Genomic DNA, 21057 nt, shown 5'->3' with positions numbered 1-21057 from the left:
TGCACTCTACCATTCAAGCCAACTCTATTCTCGTTTTCTTTACAGAAGTGTGAAAAAAGAACAGATGTTTTTCCAAAATTATTTAAGCTTGGGAGACATGCTATCATTTTCTTCAGTATAATCCTTCAGAATCACAAGAACCACCATGGCAATACCTTCACAATTAAGTTCCTTAAAATTCAAGTTATTACATAAATAACAGAATGTAATATTCAATCGATTCCAATGTTTACTTGAGTGGGATTCTATGAACTATTTCCCACCCTGAATTCATTTTTCACTACGGACTTTTAAAAAAGCTACTTTTTCTAGGTGTCAAGCAGTCGGAGCCTTCTAAAACTTCCTACATCCTCCAGTTTATTCCCTTTCCTGCTGCCCAGATTCCTTTAGATCTTCTCTCATAAAATGTTTAGACTGGAGTTATCAGCTGGCTTGATCATACTTCATTATAAAACCTATTAAAATATTCCTTTTATAAAAGCGGAGTTTGTTCTGTGTTACTCCAAAGTCCTAAGGATACTAAGGATGAGATCCTAAAGAATGCTTAACGATACAAAGAGCTGTCTTTGAGTTATTTTTTTCATTATGCAAAACTTGGCCCAAGAGAGATGGTCATGTACATCGTTAGCTACAACAGGCAAGCATGTCAGGACTGCAAATCAATTTACCAGAGAGAGTAGCAGTGGTTTCAGATCACTCGGGTTTCTAAGACAGGCTTCAGTCTGCTGAACTATAAGGACAACTTGCTAAGGTCAGAATCTCAGAAATGTCCATCCCTATTGTCTCCTCTCCACTCCACTGAATACAAACTCCTCTGACAGCTAACCCTGCCAAGGAACTAACGTAGGTACAATGTAAGCTCCCCGGGAACCCATATACACCCGTACAGTTGTTAACTTGTGTAAACCACCACTAGTACCTATGTCTGACCCCTCATGCAAATTTGCTCCTTTTAGGAATTGCCAATATTTAGGAAGGGAAGGCTTGTTTCTAAGGGACCTTCTGTTATTATATAACACGTGTCATCCAACTAGTGTCATGTAGTAGAGTCTCGAAATCCTTTGATTTATTAATCATGTCACTGCCTATTAATTAAACATACGGCTCATACCGGTAGTCTGGCTCATCCTCGGTTGCCCTCATGTCCTGTTGATTCCTTTCCATATGGACTCTGAGTTGAGTGTTGTGTAACAAGTTTCATTCAATTTTTCCATCCCCTGACATCAGAACTACACTAGTCTCTAAAATGCCAGAAGAATACCAGAGTGTTTGCCTCGGAAGTCAGGAGTAAGGCGAAAGATGTGTCCACACTGTCAACAAATCCAAGTGTACTTATCTGTGTTTGACCCTGGAAATAATGCAAGCTCTCTGAAGGGACAAGGGCTGTTCATTAAGGGATCATAGAAAAATTCCTTCAGGAAAATAAGTAACATTCTCCCTCAGATGTTATTAAGAAACATCTTTTGAAAAGCAGCAGACTAGGCTTCCATTTATGGGATTGTAAATGTCATCCAATTCAGGAAATCAAAAATTTTTCCCCTTTCTAAATGCATATTTACTCTCTCTCTCTCTCTTTTACACTTTGATGATGACAGAACATCAGGTTTGAAGGGAAACAGCGTGAAGCTCCAGCATGTTGGAGCCACAAAAGAACAGAAAGTATAAGGGGGTGATATCAGACGCATTTCATTTCAAGTCAGAAGAGCCTGCCTTCAGGATTTGGCCAGGTTTGTCAGGGCTTTGGGGATTTTTTTTTTTTTAATTCTTCTGTTCACAGTCACTCACACACACCTGGGGCGCGTTCCCAACACTATGTCTTGTATCAGGGTGGTATATATGAATGCGTGTGTATATTAAAAACAAAATACCTTGGCATTTGACAAAGAGACGAAGGCAACGTTATGTGCAGTGAGTCTGGCACAACCCGGCAAGAAGTGCTCATGAAAATGAAACATTTCTGAGGATGACAACAGACACCGCAAGCCCGGAGGGGCGGGGGCCGACAGACAATACAGAGACCCGCGGCAGCATCCCACCGCCAAGGGGCCAGGGCCACCCCGGGCGTGTAACCCCCTCGCTTACTGTGGGCTCTTGGGGTAGAAAGGCAGGGTCACATGGCTGAGATCCTGGATGTCGAAGGCGGTGGGCTCGGCGGAGATCGCCTGGCGCTTGGTGCGCGGCTCGCCTTGCAAGGTGCTGGCGCTCTGCTTCTGTGCCTGCTGGGTGGCGGGTCGGATCACCGAGCGGTACTTATCCAGCTCGTTCTGCAGCTTCTGGATCAGTTCGTCCTTCTGATCCAACTCCAGCTCCAGCTCATCGATGAGGGCATCCCTCTGCCTCAGCTCCTCGATCTTCTCCTGGAGCGCGTACTGTAAATCTCGCAGGGTGCCCATGCTCCTCCCGGCTGCCGGGGGCTCCTTCCTGCCGCTGCTCCGCGTCTTGGGGCTTCCTCCCCTCTCCGATCAACTTTCCCCAAAGTCGCCGCCGCTGCCTCCCGAGTGCAAAAGCTTCCTACTTGAGACCAAAGCCAGCCACCCTGGCTTCTGAGCATGCCCAGTTCCCCCGCTCCAGCCACCGAGAGTTTCAATGTGCAGATTCCACTTCTCGGGGCTTTGGCGACAGGCTGAAATGTGGGGGGGATCGGAGCAAAACAGCAGGTCCAAAAATAAAGAAAGAAAACACCCCGGGATCTAACCTGGAGCGTGGTGGGCGCAGCGGTGCGCGGGGGAGAAGAGCCCCCGAGGCGGGCGCGGGGGTCTGGGAGCCAGCCGCCGGGAGGAGGGGACTTGAGTGGGGTGGGATGCGGGGGGCTGCGGAGAGGGGTGCTCCCAAGGCAGGGGCTGCTCCGCCAGGATCACCAACGCCGGACGCCAAAGGAAACCAAAGGAAGCCGGCGGTGTGTGGGGGGAGGCTGATAAAGCTCCGGGCGCGCTGGGGGTGCGAAGGCGGAGCAAGGCTGGAGCACAACTTGGTGGGTGGAGAGGTGGGAGGCAGAGGACCGCGAAGACCCCCCCAGCCAACTGGACAGGCGTCAGGGGGCTCCAGGGCATACCGGTCTGGAAGAGGTTAGATTAGGATCCTGGAGATGTGCAAGGGCAGGGTCGACTTTGCATCCTAAAATCTCTGAGCTCTTGGAGGTATCTTGACCCGCCTCACCGAGGAAAGCTCCCCAGCGATGTGATTTGAGCCCTTGTTTCTCCCCCCGCCCCCTCCACCTTTCCCCACGGGGAGCGCCTCACACAGGTGGCTAACGCTTGCAAAGAAACTTGCCTCTTCCAGAGGTGAGAGCGACCGTGCCTGAGGGATTTCCCGTGACATCCGAGGTGCTCTGGGGGGAGAGGGGAGGAGATGGGCCTTCCTCAGCCCACAGGTGTAGCTAATCTGCAGTTTCTGCTCATTCTCCCCTTCCAGAGGAGTCTGAACTCAGAGCAATCAGTTCTTCTCAGGGCAAAGGCCAAAATTCCAAACGGACTGGGATTCTCCCGTTAGAAGTCCCCCCACCCCAAGCCCTCTGCAGCTGAGCTGCCCTCAGATGGGCCTGGTTTACTTTTGATTGGTTTGATAGAGAAGGCGAGGGGGGCGGGGGGACCGGGGGCGGGGAGCGGGTAAGTAATTTCTGTGTTGCCAAGGGCGTTTAGAAAGTAGACCATACTTTTATGACCATTACTGGGATGACCACCAAGCTGTTGGGAAAGGAACGTCCCCCTTGATGGGCAAGGAGAACATTGTGACACAACTTTGAAGATGAAGATATATTTTTTTAAAAAGACAGGTGCTGCAGGATATTGTACCCCATACCAATCACTGCCATAACTCCATCCTGCGCCCACAGTATTTACTGTAAATGATGACAAGTAGGTAGGGACCTTTCTGTCCAAGGGTTATTCTCCCATTCTGGAAACACTTGTTCAAAAGCACTCCCCCCCCCTTTCAATACTTATCTAATATTTAACCTCCATTCCTTATATTTAACTAAATCTTTACTCATTCAACTTTATAGTTTCTTTTACCAGCCTATCAAGGACTGCTCTTGGATAGTCAATATTAAAATCCTCATTGTTATACCTATCCATATCTCTTAACACTAAAAGGGAGGGGGGACTTTAATTCCGATTGAATGACATTGCTGATCTCATCACTGGAATTTAAAGCTAGCCAGCAACACAAATATGTCTCAAAACAAACAAACCAAAACTTCCACATAGTTTTTCTTTTAAATATACAATTTTCTGTACATAGGCTAAAAGAGGGGGGGGGGGAAACGGGGGGAGGGGAGAGGAGCCAGTTACCACTGGGAGCATCACAAGCATTTTTATTTAAAGTATACCTGCATGTAATTAAAGGTGTAAATGGCCAAGGATATGCAATTCTAAACATTCTTCCACAGAAATTATGATCTAATTCTCCTTAGAACCAATGACATAAGATGTTTAATTTGTCTGCTTTCCAACACAAACATTTTCAGAAGTGCTTTTATTTCAGGATGTAATATATAGAAAGATGTAGATGTAGATGTAGCTGTGAATAATTCCCGACATTTTCATTTGTAATGCATAGCTTACAAGTAGGCAGCAGTAAATAACAGTTCAGAATTATTGTTTAATTAAAAGTGAACCAAACCAGAAGTATTGTGACTTGTATAACTGATTACATTCTAAAAGATTTTTCTGTGTCCACTTCCTTCTCCTAGGCAAAAGTCCAAATTCTGATCTTATTTAACCACTGGGAATTTATCACTTCCCTGGGAAAATGTTTAACACTACATGAATTTATTATAGACATGTTATTGAGAGCCATAGGTCAAAAGTTTATGTCCAAAACCATGTCAGAAACAATATATAAGGGACATCATTAGAAAAGTGCTAAGTAGGGATTGGTTTGTTGGGGTCCATACAAGTCTTCAATGAGGGTACTTAACATTTCCAAACACAACAAGGCAGAGAAGCTCTCACTTTTAGAAAGTCTATCCATATGAAAGAAAAGAAAACTAGAAACTAATGCATTTTGCTTCCTTCCCCTTGTTCCCCAAAGCATAACACATCAAAACTAGTCAAGAATTTTGATAATCAAGGTCTAGTTTTCATACTAAATTGGGTAATGACTGTTTACTTCTTAAACTATCAGAGCTACACAAACTGTAGTCTGTATCCATGGTCTATTTTCAATTTTAATTAAATTTTCATGATACAAAATGTGCTGCAGGATACAGAAAATAAGGAGTCTTTTGTGGCAAACACAAAGAAAGGAAACGGAGGAAAGAGTGGATTACTTCAGATGACTTACACATTCAAAGCTACTCAGGATACAGAATATAATGTTGTGCATTATTTTTATTGTTATTTCTTTTTACAACAGGGCCTCCCTACAAAGCCCAAGCTGGCTTAGAACTTGCCATGTAGGCCAGACTGATCATGAGTTCTCCATTATTCTCCCTTAGCCTCCGAAATGCTGGAATTACACCACATTTGACATCAGGAGAATATTGTAAATGACTTTATCTGGCTCTTTAGGTTTTAAGGGACAAGATTATTTCATTTTAAACATTTGAATGATTCTAATGGTTTTTAAAATGCCTTTTGCATAGTACCTGGTAAAAGCTACAACTAAATTTTATTTAAAAAATCATCAAGTTCCTATGATTTCTTCTCAATATATACCTTGTCTTTACTGTGTAACCCAAAGCAAATTTAATTGGATAAGTTAAGGACAGAGTCCAAGCACAAGTCTGTACACGGATTTAGAGTGGAGTGGGGTGGAGTGGCATGGAGAGATCTTCCCTTCTCCACAACCCACAGACACTTCCCAGCGAGGATAAAACCTTGATGTTAGATTGGTTTTTAGAATAATATAATTTTGAAGAAACTGAATCCATACTCTGGAATGCCAAAGTCAAATCACAATTCCCTTTTCTATAGTTTAAGTAGAAGGAAAGTTCGATTTAGAGCTAGACTATGCAGTGGTGTGCTGAACTCTAATCTACTCTTCAGATTTGCACCAACCATCATGCCTGAGAATAAACATCACCTTGTCTTCCTTAGTAAGAACTTGCAATCATTTGCTGAGATATTCAACAAAGTAGATCCATTTTAATACTGGACAGTTTTTTAAATAAATTATGCTTGCATGTTTTGCCAACATACATAGCTTCAAAAGAATTGTAATGGTTTTGTCATCCAATTGATCTAATAAAATAGAGGCACTGAATCACATACTGAATGGAATGGAGCTCAGATCCTATCCATCCATCCTGGCCTTGAGCACAACTTCTTAGTGTTTCCACTGGTTTTGATTCTAGGTCCAGAGAGAACACAGTGTCCTTTACACGATCTACCTTGACTTTAGGGTTGGGAAGGCAAATGAAAGAGAAATGTGGAGCAAGAACAAGATTATTCCTAAAGTTACTACCCCCTCCAAAAATAAGACTGTACAGACTGCAGCAGCATTCCATTCTGTTTTGAGTAACCAATTTGCTTGGGGTTGACCCAGTTTTAACATTAACTTTCCTTGGAACTGTCCAGTAATTCTCAATCCTGGGGCAAACCAAGATGCCACCCTATTTAGTTCAGATTTACTGTGCTCCTCTATTTTATAAATGCATTTCACTTCTGTTTTCAAAGTTACTGATAATGAATTAAGGAAGAACCATAATGGCAGTTTTTAGGCACATTAAAAATATGCATTTTTTATGTGAATATGCTTTAGAAAAGCAATCATGACTTCTATTTCAATGTCTTTGGACTGGAAAGGGCAATGAGTCAGACAATATAATTTTAATTGCACCTTGACAAATTAGACAAGGATTCTCTTTTCATTGGTACATTTCTTTTAAGAAAACAAACTTAGACTGGTTTCCTATGAAAGAAGAACAGCTATTCAAACACCTGTAACTATCATAGTAACTTTGATAGATTCAGTCAGATGAATATAATCATGATAGAATTGAGGAGTAAACTTGGTCATATGAAGTGGACAGTTAAATGAGTGAAAGTGAAAGTTCTAAAACTGGGCTGTTTTGTTTCTTTAAATGGTAAGTTTGCATAGAAAAAAATTAATGATAACAAAAAAAAAAACCTTACTATAGAGAATGGGAAAGTAATAGTGCCCTGTACTGTAATTGCTAATGTGCTTAGCATTTATACTGAATTAGTGTCATGCCTAATATTAGTTGAAATGAATTCTTATAGTTAACTGCTTAAAATGATGGCAAGTTATTATTGGAATTTAGCCTAAACTAGTCCTCACAAAAATCCACACACTATCTAACAAAATGAAAAGTTCTTTGTACTCATTAGTAAGCTGCTCTTTTCCATTGCTGAGGAAATAAAAGGTTATAAAGAAAAAATGTTATATTTTGAGTTATTTTTAATGAATGGAAAAATTCGAAATGCATACACTATAATTTAAAATGCTTTCTTACAAAAATAGTTTTTTCACTGCAATGTAAATCCAGTAAACATCGCAGTGCAACATCATAATATTCTGCATTTATGAACAATAAATTCATTCTTCAGTTCCATTTCAGTGAATCTTCCAGTATATTAAATGCACATCACTCACCAAGTTAGTGCAGCAGTATTTCACACAAAATATTTTTTAAAAAAGCATTTGCAACAGTAATTTTGCTTTTGAAAACAGGTTTGATGTGGTTGATAGAAAAGTATCTCTACACTCAATGACTGTTCTTTTGTTGTTGCTTTGCTTTTGAGTGGCATGTAATACATGAAATTAATCATTTTCATAAATCAAATTAATGTAAAGAAAACCTTAATTTAACTTCAAAACTTTACATTTTAGTTCAAAATTAGCAAGGTGTAAACTGATAATACGGTTACAATAAAACAGGAGTTTGAGGGAATTTAATCCGTAAGTAAAATGGCTGAAATGGGCCAAAGAGAAATTTGTATATATTGTGGGACTGCCGGGATTTAGGAAGGAGGAGAGCTGCAGACAAAAAATAAAACCTTACAAAATTACAAAAATGCCTTTCCCTCATTAACTCATTGGGCAAGTATGTAACAACAACTTCTAACTAAGGAAATCTTGAGATATCGTAACCGTTATGCAATCATCATAAAATAGAATTTCAGAAATTCACCTTTCTTTTCACAAGCAAATGGAGCAGTAGGCTTGGGAAATAACTGGATAGCAGTCCAAGGCCAAAACATGCTGCCTGCCATTTATGAAAACATCATCACCCTTGGAACCAGGATAGAAGCACCAAGGTAGGACCCATCAGATGCATATATTTGCAATGTGTTGTTTTAATAAACTACAAGTTATCAGTCACTGTTCCTACTATATATATTTAGAAATGATTCAATAATTCTTTGCTGGACAAGAGAGGACTTTTTGAAATTCATCTTTTTCAAAGCTCAAACATTTAGGCCAGTAAGCAAATAATATTTTAAATATTAGTGGCTTCCTATTTAAACTTAAAAGACTAATGTATACACAATTCTTTAAAAAAAAAAAAAAAGAAATGTCCCAAACAGCAACAGAATTAATGTTACATAATTCCTGTGCCCATACAAGTAAATATAAAAAGAGATGGCTATGCAGTTTTGGAATTAAGAGCAGAATATCCAGTGTCTGTCCTGAATCATCGCATTATATAAGAATGTTTTCACTCAGAGATCAGTTAACATAGCGAGTTATGGAAAATTCATCTAAATGTTCCATAAAACAAAGCACAGCCAAAATTGTAGCTTCTAGTTTCCTTAAAGTTGTATGTTTGATGCCTACCAATATTAAGGAGAAAACAAAAGATGACATGGAAATCTTCAAAACCCTTTTCATTGTGAAATGTGACAAGTGACTGCAGCTGTGAGGAACAGAGAGCATTTGATGAACATTGCTTCTTTTCACTTTCCAGTGTCCTCTAGTCCACATGCATTGTATTATTTCAGTGTTCCCATGGAACATTCTCTAGTCCATACATGCATACAAACACAAATTCATTGCCATGATTTGGCATCCCGTCTTTCCTCATCTTCTGAAAATAGAAAGCAATATATATCACGGAATTTTCATCTAGAATTGAACACAGGCATTAACTAACTCATTCTCCCAATCTGAAGTGTGATGAAACCTAGAGGCCAAAGTTCATAAAGTAACTTTCCCAAAACAGTGGCAGGGTTAGAATCAATGTGTTCTTGTCCTCATCCTGATATTCTCCTGGCCTTTCATTTGGTCTTTCTGTCATTACTGCACACCAAACACTGGCTTGCTTCCCATGAAAATCCTGCCTTGCATCTCTTAGTAAACAATAATTGCTAAAGCCAACTCACACTTCAATTTGAGACAGAAAGCAAAGTATATTAAGAGTTCTTCAAATTGGCTAAGTAGCTTCCCAAATCATATGGAACTTTGATTGCTGCTGTACATTTAATTGTTTCCAGGTACATTGGATGCCTTATTTAAAGCATCTTCCTCATTCATGAAATTCCTTCCTGTCTTCTACATCACAACAAAGTGTGAAATGAGCACACACCAATACTAGCCCCTCCTATAGCATGGCTAACCAAAAGTATCTCTTTCTGAAAACCACAGTCTGTTACCACAGCCAACGACATGACAAAAAGCCACGAACACATGACAAATTTGGTGCTAACAGGAAGGGCTAGCATTGCTGTTCAACCCATAATCACATTTCCTCTCTTTAAAATTAGCTTGAGTTATAGGACTATTGCCTAGGTTGTGAATATGTTCAAAGGAAAATTACACTGGGATCAAAATCAGGAGAGTAAATTATTAAGAATTAGTTACTCTGGGGAGGGAAGGGGAATAACAAAATGCTGAAACCAGGACACAGGATGACCCTTTGCAACAATGATACCCACAAGACAGTGTATTAGAGATAAACTTTACAACTTTGGGGGTGGGGAGGAGTTGGGGAGGTGGGGAAGGAAGGGATAGTGGGAGAACAACAAGGGAGGAGGTAACAATGCTCCACAAGAACTGTACTCATCGCCTTACTCACGTAACTGTAACCCCCCTGTACAGCATCTTGACAATAAAATAAAAAATAAATAAGAATTAGTTATTTAAAGCCAGATTTAGTGTCTTATACCTATAATCCCCCAGCATGAGGAAGGCATAGGTAGGAGAACTGCAATCTGAGGTCAAAGAGCAAAAGTGAAATTCCATCCAAAAACTAAACTGAATCCAAAAAAAGTTTGAGGAACATGACTCAATTGGTAGAGCTCCTGCCTAGCAAGCAGGTGGGTCCTGATTTCAAACCCCAGTATGATCATCAACAAAGAAAGAAGAAAGGAAGAAAGGAAGAAAGAAAGAAAGGAAGAAAGAAAGAAAGAAAGAAAGAAAGAAAGAAAGAAAGAAAGAAAGAAAGAAAGAAAGAAAGAAAGAAAGAAAGAAAGAAAGAAAGAAAGAAAGAAAGGAAGGAAGGAAGAAAGAAAGGAAAGAAAGAAAGAAGAAAGAGAGAGAAAGAGAGAGAGAGAATAAACCACTAAGTACATAGTTGTGTTATACTGACCCTTACACTGATCCTCATTTCTGCAGTCTCCAAGAAATTTCATTATAACATTTTGGGGCTTTTCCAGTGGTGTTTCCCTTCCTGCCTGTAAAGCCCTTCTCCTAACCCCTTTCACTATCTTCAAATCCCAGTTCCATCACCATCTCCCTCTTTTTAGTCAATAATTGCATGATTCTATTCTATTGCATGATTCATTTCTCCCCTTAGAAATTCCCTCTGATAGTCCTTCTAAACCACCCCACATCTTTCCTTATAATAGTACTTATCATGATTTATAACTTTCAGAAATACAGTTAAATAGCACACCAAGATCCTCCCTATGTATTTGCTAATTGCTCTGAGAAATTAGAGGTAAGAATAAAATGGATGAAGTCAGCCATTATTTACTAATATCCATAATCCTTACCCCTCTGATCAAGTAAGAGAGGTTAACAAGACATTTTTTCTCTTGTCATCCAACTGGTGGTATATAATATCTAATAAATAAAGGCTCAGTGGAAGCCTTTTTGAATCTAATAAATCAAATATATCAGGGGCTTAATTTTTAAAAATATGCTTTTATTATTCAGAAAAAAAGAAGAGACATCTCTCTTTGAACAACGTATTTGTTTGCTCAGACTCATCATAACATTGTTTATTTTCTGATACCTCATAATCCTAGAAAACAATACCTCTTGGTAACCAAGCAAGTGTTCAAAATACAGCAAGACAATCAACTCTTCTGAAGTACTTTTAGACCACCATAATATCAGATCTTTGTTATTTTTAGGCTTAAAAATATTGTCTTCAAGGTCTGTTGCCATTGTCTATACCAGTTGCGATTCTGCAACTTCTTCCTTGTGTCTTTCACTATTCTAGTTACTCCTTCAAAAGACTAGTCAGTCCACAGAGTGGCTCATTGCCTGTAACGTAATCCTAGCTACTCAAGAGGCTGAGATCTGGAGGGTTAAAATTTGACACCAACCCAGTCAGAGAACTCCTCAAGATTCCATCTGCAAAATAAACAGGGAGAAAAAAGCTGGACTGGAGGTATGACTCAAGTGATAGAGCACCTGCAGAGCTAGCAGGAGGCCCCAAATTTTAACCTCAGGACAGCTGACTTGAAATTGAACTTTCTGAGTAATCCTTTATATGTTCATCTTTTAGAAAATTACTCATCATTCAGTATTATTTTGAAAGCAGATTCTTCCAACTGGGGTACTTACTAAATGAGTTACTTCCCTGATTGCTAATAAATTGCATATGCCTCAACTGATCAATTCATTGAGAGTTGCCCTGGAAGTTCACACTGAAGGAACATCTGAAGAAAATTCATGCACAAGGAACAAATTTAGCTCACCAATACATTCAGTTCACTATCTTAGCTCCTCATCTCCATTTCCCACTCTCATGCTCTTGTTCTATTTCTTTTTTTCTTTTTCCTACAGGATATCAGCCTACGCCCTTCAAATACAATCATGAACTCAGTAGCACAATCCACTGAACACTGAAGTGCTAGCCTTCCAGATTAGTAGTAAGTATAAAGTATTACCACTGTGTTAAGCAGTTGCACAATAAAAAAAGGTGTGGTTTGTTGATGCAAAGGAGAAATATTTCTCAATGAGATGTTGCCTGTCATTTTGTTTTTAAGTAAGCAAGAAGACTTTTAAAGTTCTTTATATTTATTATAACGGAATATAAGTTTGGGGGGGAAACCAATTTTGTCTTTTTTTAAGTCTTTCCTATAAAAATTTGAAGAGACTCTTATCTATGAGAAAGAGCCAAACTTGGTCAAATTAGACTCAAAGCTTTACCCACACATACTCCCAAGTTACTCTCAATAAAGCTCTGTACCACAGGGGTATAATGCTGCTTGATGCACTCAGTGGACCCTGAGTTTCTGACTTGCAATCATGAGAAACTTCTCTACCTTCGACAAAACGTAAGCATTAACAGACAATTCAGTGTAGGAATTTTTTCTACAATGTTCCACCAATGTAGGAAATCTCCTGATACTGCATTGCTGAGCTCTAGTGGTTTTTAGTTATATTAACTCCTCCTATAAAATGGGAATTGCATCAATATACTCAAGTACTTCTGGAAGATGCTTTTCCTAAAAGGAAAAATAGCTATGATTGATACTAATTATGCTCTAAAAATATAAGTGTGTGTGTAAATATATGTCATAGAGAAAAAAATATAACCTTGATTCCATTCAGGTAAAATAATACTTGTAGAAAGCAGTTTCTAAGATTTAACTTTGTTATTTCCTTAAAATATAAGCTGAAGCAAAGCATTTCATGTTATTATAAAATTATTTACTTGTTTGCATGATTCAAATTTTTAAATGCACTTCCATAAATAAGATACAACTGCACCTAATAGTACACTGCTCAAATTTTTCTCTTCAGTCATTAGTTACTAATTTCTAATGGATGAAGTACAGAACTAAAGGTGCAATTGCACCCTCTACTGTTCACATTTCAACTCCATATTGAGCAACACATCATAAAAGTAACATGAAAGTCACATTTGTTTCATTTTGCCATTCATTGGAAGATCTTATAAAGGTAAAAAAACACTTGTTAAATTTTCTTTGTTTTTTTTAATGTACCCAAGACTGTTTACACAGTGTCTATTTTATTCAAGATATTATACTATTTACCCCATTTATGAATACATAAATCAGTGTCTTATAATCTCAAGCAATACTAAAAATATAATAGGACTAATCTATGACCAAATTTTCTTTAACAATACAAATAAATAGTTGCCATGTATAAAATTAATTGTACTGCCTAGTGCTGGTAGCTCACAACCGTAATCCTAGCTTCTCAGGAAGATGAGATCTGAGGACCATGATCCAAAGCCAGCCCAGACAGGAAAGTCTGTGAGACTTTCCAATTAATCTCCAATTAATCACCAGAAAAATCTGGAAGTAGTGAGGTGGCTCAAGTGTTAGCTTAATAGGCTTGAGCAAAAAAGCTCAGGGACAGCATCCAGCTCCAAGGACCAGCACACACTCTCTCTCACACACACAAGGGTAGTTGTACTACCCTAATTTTTAAGTAGCCAAATAATGAAACAAGAATTACTGATTAATTTGTTGACAATAACAGCAATGTTTTTACAAAGCTATACTAATAAGGAAAATTCTCAATTCATTCAAGCCAAGAATTGGTATGTTTTTCTAGGGTTACATGAAGTTTGTTCACTTTTTAAATTTAGAAATCCAAGATAACATTCAAAAAAGTATCTCAAAAAAGTGATGCTTTGAAGTTTCAGAAAATTTGTTTTAGATTTCTTCACATGATTGTCAACATTTTAAATGTCACTTTGAATCAAAAGTAATCAGTGGCTTGGACTTTTTCCTTTTCAGATTTTATTACTTTAATAGACATTGATTTTTGTATTAAAATATTATTCAAGAGAATTTGGTATAAAAAATTAAGTAGTGGAAGGTTAACTTACAGCTAAACATCCTTTCTACCAAGAATAACCAGAACAGACCCGGGCGCCGGTGGCTCACACCTGTAATCCTAGCTACTCAAGAGACTGAGATCTGAGGATTGAGGTTCAAAGCCAGCTCTTGAAACTCTTATCTCTAATAAACCACCAAAAAACCAGAAGTGGCACTGTAGCTCAAGTGGTAGAGTGCTTGCCTTGAGCTGAAGAGCTGAAGGACAGAGCCCAGGCCCAGAGTTCAAGCCCCACGACTAACCAAAAAACAAAACAAAACAAAAAGAATAACCAGAACAAAATGGACTCTCAAAAATGTAATGTATTGTAAATGTCTCAAACAAGTGAGAAATTGAAAGGATGATCTCCAGAGAAAGGGGAAGCTAGAAAAGGAGCTGAACATTCAGTGTTTTGGGTAGTTACAATTACAGAAGTCTCCTACAGCTATAAATGTTTGGGCATACCTTAGAAACTAAGGGGCTAAGAAGTTGTCAAAGTTTCTAAAAGTATCATGATGCTAGAGGAACAAAACCTGGCATTCAAGCTCACCCTATTGAAAGCCTTAAAAGCTAAACTTTAACTGGCCACAATCGTGTCCTCAAAGAAGACTGGATTTCTGCTTCATAGCTGCTCAATCTATGGTCCAAGTTGATCTATCCCTACTACTCTTTTCTGTCAAGAGAAAGAAAATAACGTTTCCTAAGGAAAGATCACATCATTTAAGGTGTAAAATCATGTTCCTAATTTTGCACACAATATCAAATTTCAGTCAAAAAAAGTTAGTTACACCAAAATATCACTCTGTACTTAAATCTAAGAAAGCAAAAGGAAGCTTAAAGCACACAACAGCAGCATGCCTATTGTAGAGCCTGATACTCGAAGTAACAGTACTGGCTATTTATTTTATTATTTGTAGTACAGTAGTTTGTTTGTTCTTCTTTTGATTGCTATAAAGGTGATATACAGAGGGATTACAGTTATTTAAGTCAGGTGATGAGTACATTTCTTTTATAATAATGGCATTCCTTCCCTTGCTCTCTCTCAGAGTTATGACTTTTTAAACAACAAATACATTTTGGAATTAATATGAAAATGTGAATAACTTCAACAGAAAATTGGAAACGATGAGGGATATTGAAACTGAATTTTTAGAACTGGCAATAAGTCACTGAATTTTAATAACTCAGTAGTAACCTTTAATAGCAGAAAATAGAATTGGTAAATAATAAGATAAGCCCAAAGAAAAGAACTGTATTAGAGACTACAAATTTTCTTTTAGAAAAAAAGGAAGAAAGAAAAATAAAAGGATATTAGAAGTGCTGTCATGGGAAGAAGTCTGATCTATATATAATTAAAGTCCCACTAGAATAGGAAAGAGGATTGGGCTAAAGCAACATTTGAAGAAATAATCATGATGAATTTCCCAAAACTGATTAAAAATATCAAACCCACAGATTTCAAGAAATACTGCAAACCATAAACCACTAACACAATAAATACAAAACACAGATGTGTGTGCACATAAAAGTATATCATGGTAAAGCTGCTTATAAATAGAGAAAGAGAAAACTCCTTATAGTAGACAAAAACACCCTTACTTTCAATGGCATAGCAATAAAATGATAGTTGCTTTTCTATGAAATGATGAAAGCTATAGAGCAATAAAGTGGTAACCTCAAAAGATTGATAGAAAATAAAACTGCCAATCAAGAACTCTGAATGTGGTAAGGATATGCTTTGAATACAAAAGCAAATAAATATTAAATTATCTCTCACCAATAGAGCCACAATAAAGAATAAATGAACGATTTCTTCAGACAGGCAGGAAGAAAATGTGTCTAGATGAGAGAACAGAGTTAAGGGAAACACAAACATCACAGGAATAATGAATATGATTATAAATGTATATTAATTATGCCTGCATAAGAGAACAATACCACTTCACACAAAAATAGTGCAAAAGAGAGTAGGGGCCAACAAGAGTTGAGAATATCTTCTTCATTGCACTATCTGAGTAATAAGAAAGCATTATTGAATTTCAGGGTGTACTGCATGATACACTGTCCAGAGTAACCACACATAGAAATAAAATGAAAGTGGGCTGGGTAGCTCATGCTTGTAATCCAGACTCTAAGGATCCTAGGATCATGATTCAAAGCCAGTCCAGGCAGGAAAGTCGATAGGACACATCTCCAATAAACTACCAAAAATTCAGAAGTACTGTGCTCAAGTGGTAGAGCACTAGCCTTGAGTAAAAAAGTTCAGGAATAACACCCTGATTCAAGCCCTCAGACCAGTGCACAAAATAATAACTAAATAAATAAATAACAAGAAAAGAAAAAAGAAGAAAAAGTGTAAGATACATAAATGACAAATCCATGAGAAGAAAACAATATAAAATCTCAGAGATATAAAGAAGGAAAAATAATATTTAAAAAGAAACACAAATAGGGAAAAATAAGATAATAAGATCTAAGCCAAATGGGTCTAATCAAATAGCTTAAACAATTTTTCTAGGCAAAGACTGTCTGGCTAAATAAAAAACAAAACAACAGTCAGGGGCTGGTGGCTCACACCTGTAATCCTAGCTACTCAGGAGGCTGAGATCTGAGGGCCACGGTTCAAAGCCAGACTGGGCAGGAAAGTCCATGAGATTCTTTTCTAGAAACCAGTAGAAAACTGGAAGTGGTGCTGTGGCTCAAGTGGTAGAGTGCCCGCCTTGAGCTGAAGAGCACAAGGACAGCGCCCAAGCCCAGAGTTTAAAAAAAAAATTGCTCAATAGCTATGTACATCTAATCACATACAATGATGTTTATGGAATGAACTCCAAGAAATGCAACAAAGTTTCTTTTTTTCTTTTTTATGTCAATCCTGGGACTTGAACTCTGGGCCTCTCTTCAACTTAAGACAAACCCTCTACCACTGGAATCAAAGCACCACTTCCTGCTTTCTGGAGATAAGAGTCTCATGGACTTTCCTGTCTGAGCTGGCTTTGAACTATGATCCTCAGATCTCAGCCTCCTGAGTAGCTTGGTTTACAGTAGTGGGCCACTAGCACCCGCTAGCAACAAAGTTTCTTGTTGTTTTGTTTTTTTGTTTTTGTCTTGCATGTAAGCTTGTGTGTTTTGGGAAGGGAAAGGGAAACACAGAAATGGCGGGACAACAGGGGAACAAAAGCAGCAGTGATATTCACTTGATACTATGTTGAAAATGAACTATACAACTTGTGGAGGGGATTCAGGAGGGGAAAACTGGTAGAAAAGGGGGGAAGTGGTGTCACTGTTCAAAAAGAAATATACTCATTATCTGGCACGTAACTGTTACCCCTCTTTGCATCAGCTTTACAATAACAATAAGTAACAAAACAACTATATACACTTTCCAAGAGACAAATGTTACACGAGGAAACAGAAAAGTTTATAGTAAAACATAAAATATAAACCCAAAACAAAGTCGGTATAACTCTACTGCAATTACAAAGATTGTTAAGAAGGGTATTTTATAATAATGAAAGAATTAACTTATCAAGATGTAATTATAATTCCAAAGTTATTATACACTGAATAACAGCCACAAAAATGGGTAAAGTAACACTTCATAGTGCTCAGAACAATACAAACAAATCTATAAGAGCTCTATTCTTGGCTGGGAATGTGGCTTAGTGGCAGAGTGTTTGCCTAGCATGCATGAAGCCCTGGGTTTGATTCCTCAGTACCACATAAACAGAAAAAGCTGGAAGTGGTGCTGTGGCTCAAGTGGGAGAGTTCTAGCCTTGAGCCAAAGAAGTTCAGGGATAACATCCAGGTCCTGAGTTCAAACCCCAGGACTAGCAAAAAGAAAAAAGAAAAAACAAGGGTTCTATTCTTGGTATGACTGATAGAAGAAAGAAAAGTAAAGTGGATGTAGACAATTTGAACAATTATAATTAATAGACTTGATTTCAGTTGCAACATAAAGAGCAACGTAGTCCCAAATAGAAAAAAGCCTTGTACTGTACAAGCAATATTTATCAGAATTGGACGTTTGATAAGCAATAAAGCAAGTCTCAACAAACCCCAAGCCTCATTATTATTTAAATAATGATAGCTTGTTGAAACATTTTTAAGATGAAAATAAACAATAGACCCAAAAAGGAATTGGATAAAATTCAAAATCCATTTATTACTTCAAAATAATCTTTACATGTTTCAAATAAGAGATCACTTATTTGATAAACGGTAACACACACACACACACACACACACACACAATCTGCAAAAACAAAAATCACAGGCTTAATGTGAAATATTGTATGATTTCCCTTGTGGGCACACATCTGTATTCCTAGCTACCAAGGAGGCTAGATCTGAGGATCACAATTCAAAAACTGCCTGGACAGGAAAGTCCATGAGATTCATATCCCCAATTAGCCAACCAGAAGCTAGAAGTAGAACTGTGGCTCAAATGGTAGAGCACTAATCTTGAGCATAAAAAGCCCAGGGACAGTACCCAGTCCCTAAATTCAAACCCCAGGAATGGCACACACACAAAAAGACTGCTTTGTTACACAGCCTCTCCTTTGTATAACTTTGTAAAGATTTTTTTTTCTTGTCCATTTTGGGGCTTGAACTCTGGGCCTGGGCGCTGTCCCTCAGCTCTTCAGCTCAAGGCTAGCACTCTACAACTTGAACCACAGCACCATTTCCAGTTTTCTGGTGGTTTATTGTAGATAAGAATCTCATGGCCTTCCCTGCCCAGGCTGGCTTTGAACTTTGATTCTCAACTCAGCCTCCTGAGTATTACAACCGTAAGCCACTGGTGCCTGACTTAAAGATAATTTTTTAAATAATTAAAAAAAACTGGTATCACAATTAAAAACACTGTTTTTAGTTGAATACTTCTGTTCAGCATTATAATTGAAGTCCCGGTCACAGGAATAATGCAAGAAAAAAAAGAATAAATAAATATTACAGAAGATTACATACCTGTGTACATAGAGCTTTAGATAAACTATAAAAAGTAAGTGAATTTAGCACACTGAGTGTTTCCAAGGTAAGGAGGGTCCTGGGATACCAAATCAAAAAATGTAGACAATTTGCACTCGATAATTAAAGAGCCACAGTTCTGAGCAGAGAAGAAACACACATCTAGCAAAATTAATCTAAGCATTGGTGGTGGTTGACTCTATTTGCTTTTGGTACCCTGTGTACTATATATACATTTATCTGAATTAGGGAAGGGAAAGAGAACAACAAAATGGTGAGAAAGAGGACAAAGAGAAAAGCAGGGCACCGGTGATACTCAGAAGACACTATGTTGGAAATGAACTTTACAATTTGGTGGAGCGTAGTGGGGGAAGGAAAGTGGAAGAAAAATGAGGGAGGGAGTGTTTGACAAGAAATTGACTCACTACCTTACATATGCAACTGTGACCCCTCTGTACATCACCTTGACAATAACATTAAATTTAAAACTATGTTTAATAAAGCAAAGAAAAACAGAGTGAGAAAAGTGGAGTCACAGAGGCTGGTTGGGTCTAATTAGCATATGAGATGGAAGCTAGAAAAGAGCAGGCAGGGCCAAACGCAACGGCTGAAAATGTTCACTCTACAACACCAGCTTCCATTGCTTCCATAAGAAACAATCAGCCCCAAGTACACAGTTTTCAAACTGCTGTATGTGTGAACTATAAACAGAAATCACACACCTGATTAATCAGTGGCTTCTTAAGAAAGTTAGAAATCATTCCCAGGTGTGTACACACTTCTTAAGCATGAAGTGACTCCTTCTGGAGGGAAGTCTACCCCTAAATTACAATAAACAAAACATCTTGACTAGACCTAGCTGGAGGATGTCTTCGTGACAACCTTCCCTTACATGGCTTCCTTAGTCCATCTCAGTGGCCAAGGCTCCAGGCATTTCCTTTTGTCCCCCAATACATGATTCCAAACTACTGTCTCTACACTTATTCAATGAATGACACAGTTGGCTCTGGTTTCTAGCCCCCACCAATTTCTAAGGATAGGACTCACACAGAAGCAAGGGTTAGGCCATGATGTGAAATTAGAAGGGAAGAAGAAGAAGAAGGAGGGGGGGAGGGGGAAGGAGGGGGAGGAGGAGGGGGAGGGGAAGGCAAAGGGGGAGGAGAAGGGGGAGGAAGGAGAGAGAGAGGAAGGAGAGGGGGAGGAGGAGGAGGGGGATGGAGAGGAGGGGGAGGAGGAAGGGGATAGAGAGGAGGGGGAGGAGGAAGGGGATAGAGAGGAGGGGGAAGAGGAAGGGGATAGAGAGGAGGGGGAGGAGGAAGGGGATGGAGAGGAGGGGGAAGAGGAAGGGGAAGAGAAATGGGAGGAGAAGTAGGGGGGAGGAGAAGAAGGAGGGAGAGGGAGAGAGAGGGACAGAGGGAGAGGGAGGGGAGAAAGAAGGGGAGGAGGAGGAGGGAGGTGGAGGGAGGAGGAGGAAGAGGAGGGAGAGGAAGAGAGAGAGGGAGAGGTGGGGGAGAGGGAGAAGAAAGGAATGAGATACAGAGGGACTGGGAATATACAGATAATGAATACAAATGCTGGGCATCACCCTAGGTGGTGATACTCACAGAAGATTATAATCCCACAATGTGGATTTAGCTTCATTTTTAAGGGGGAGAAGAGGATTCCACTGCAGTTATAGAGTCAGTGTTCCTGCATCAGACTTTTACTGCAGGACATGTATTGACTAACTTAGACAACTACACAGAGCAGAAACCCCTCTGACCAAGATCTAACCTTCGACAATGTAAATAATGAACTCAGAAAAAGTTGGGAGAAAGATAAATCAATGTAAGGAACTTGTTTTTATATTTTGATCTCTCCGAATGGAGAAAACAAAATATAAATGGAAATCTCTAGTTCCATTTAACTATATTTTAAGAATTAAAACATAAACACATTACTCATACATAAAATTCTCCATGGGCTTCTTTTTCCTATAAAAATTTAGTGAAAATAATTAATGTTCATGTGTTCATACTTACATGAGTATGTGAATGTATGTATATGTGCACACATGTGTATTTGAGAAAAATCTCTCAGAATTAGAACTTACCAAACTTTACAGCTCAAAAAGTTATAGTAAGATATTGGAAAAATATATTCTTAATATAATTATTCTGCTTT

At 38.6% G+C, this 21057-nt stretch overlaps 1 protein-coding gene across 2 annotated transcripts in view; it reads right to left on the bottom strand.

Moving 5' to 3' along the window:
* The window catches only part of Prkg1 (protein kinase cGMP-dependent 1), a 1051642-nt gene that overhangs the window by 973099 nt on the left and 57486 nt on the right, over positions 1-21057 (bottom strand). The window contains exon 1 of one of the 2 annotated variants that reach the window (XM_042689194.1): positions 2083-2520. The exons of the other annotated variant lie outside the window; for it this stretch is intronic. Within the exon in view, the coding sequence (XP_042545128.1) occupies positions 2083-2393 (311 nt within the window). The 5' untranslated portion in view covers positions 2394-2520. Of the gene's footprint in view, positions 1-2082; positions 2521-21057 lie in introns of those variants that run through there. 2 annotated transcript variants of the gene reach the window in all.

This window comes from Dipodomys spectabilis, unplaced genomic scaffold (assembly GCF_019054845.1).
Source record: "Dipodomys spectabilis isolate Male_0828 unplaced genomic scaffold, ASM1905484v1 ptg000125l, whole genome shotgun sequence".
NCBI lineage: Eukaryota > Metazoa > Chordata > Mammalia > Rodentia > Heteromyidae > Dipodomys > Dipodomys spectabilis.
The sequence above is the reverse complement of the archived record's forward strand: the minus strand, read 5'-3'. Positions and strand labels throughout refer to the sequence as shown.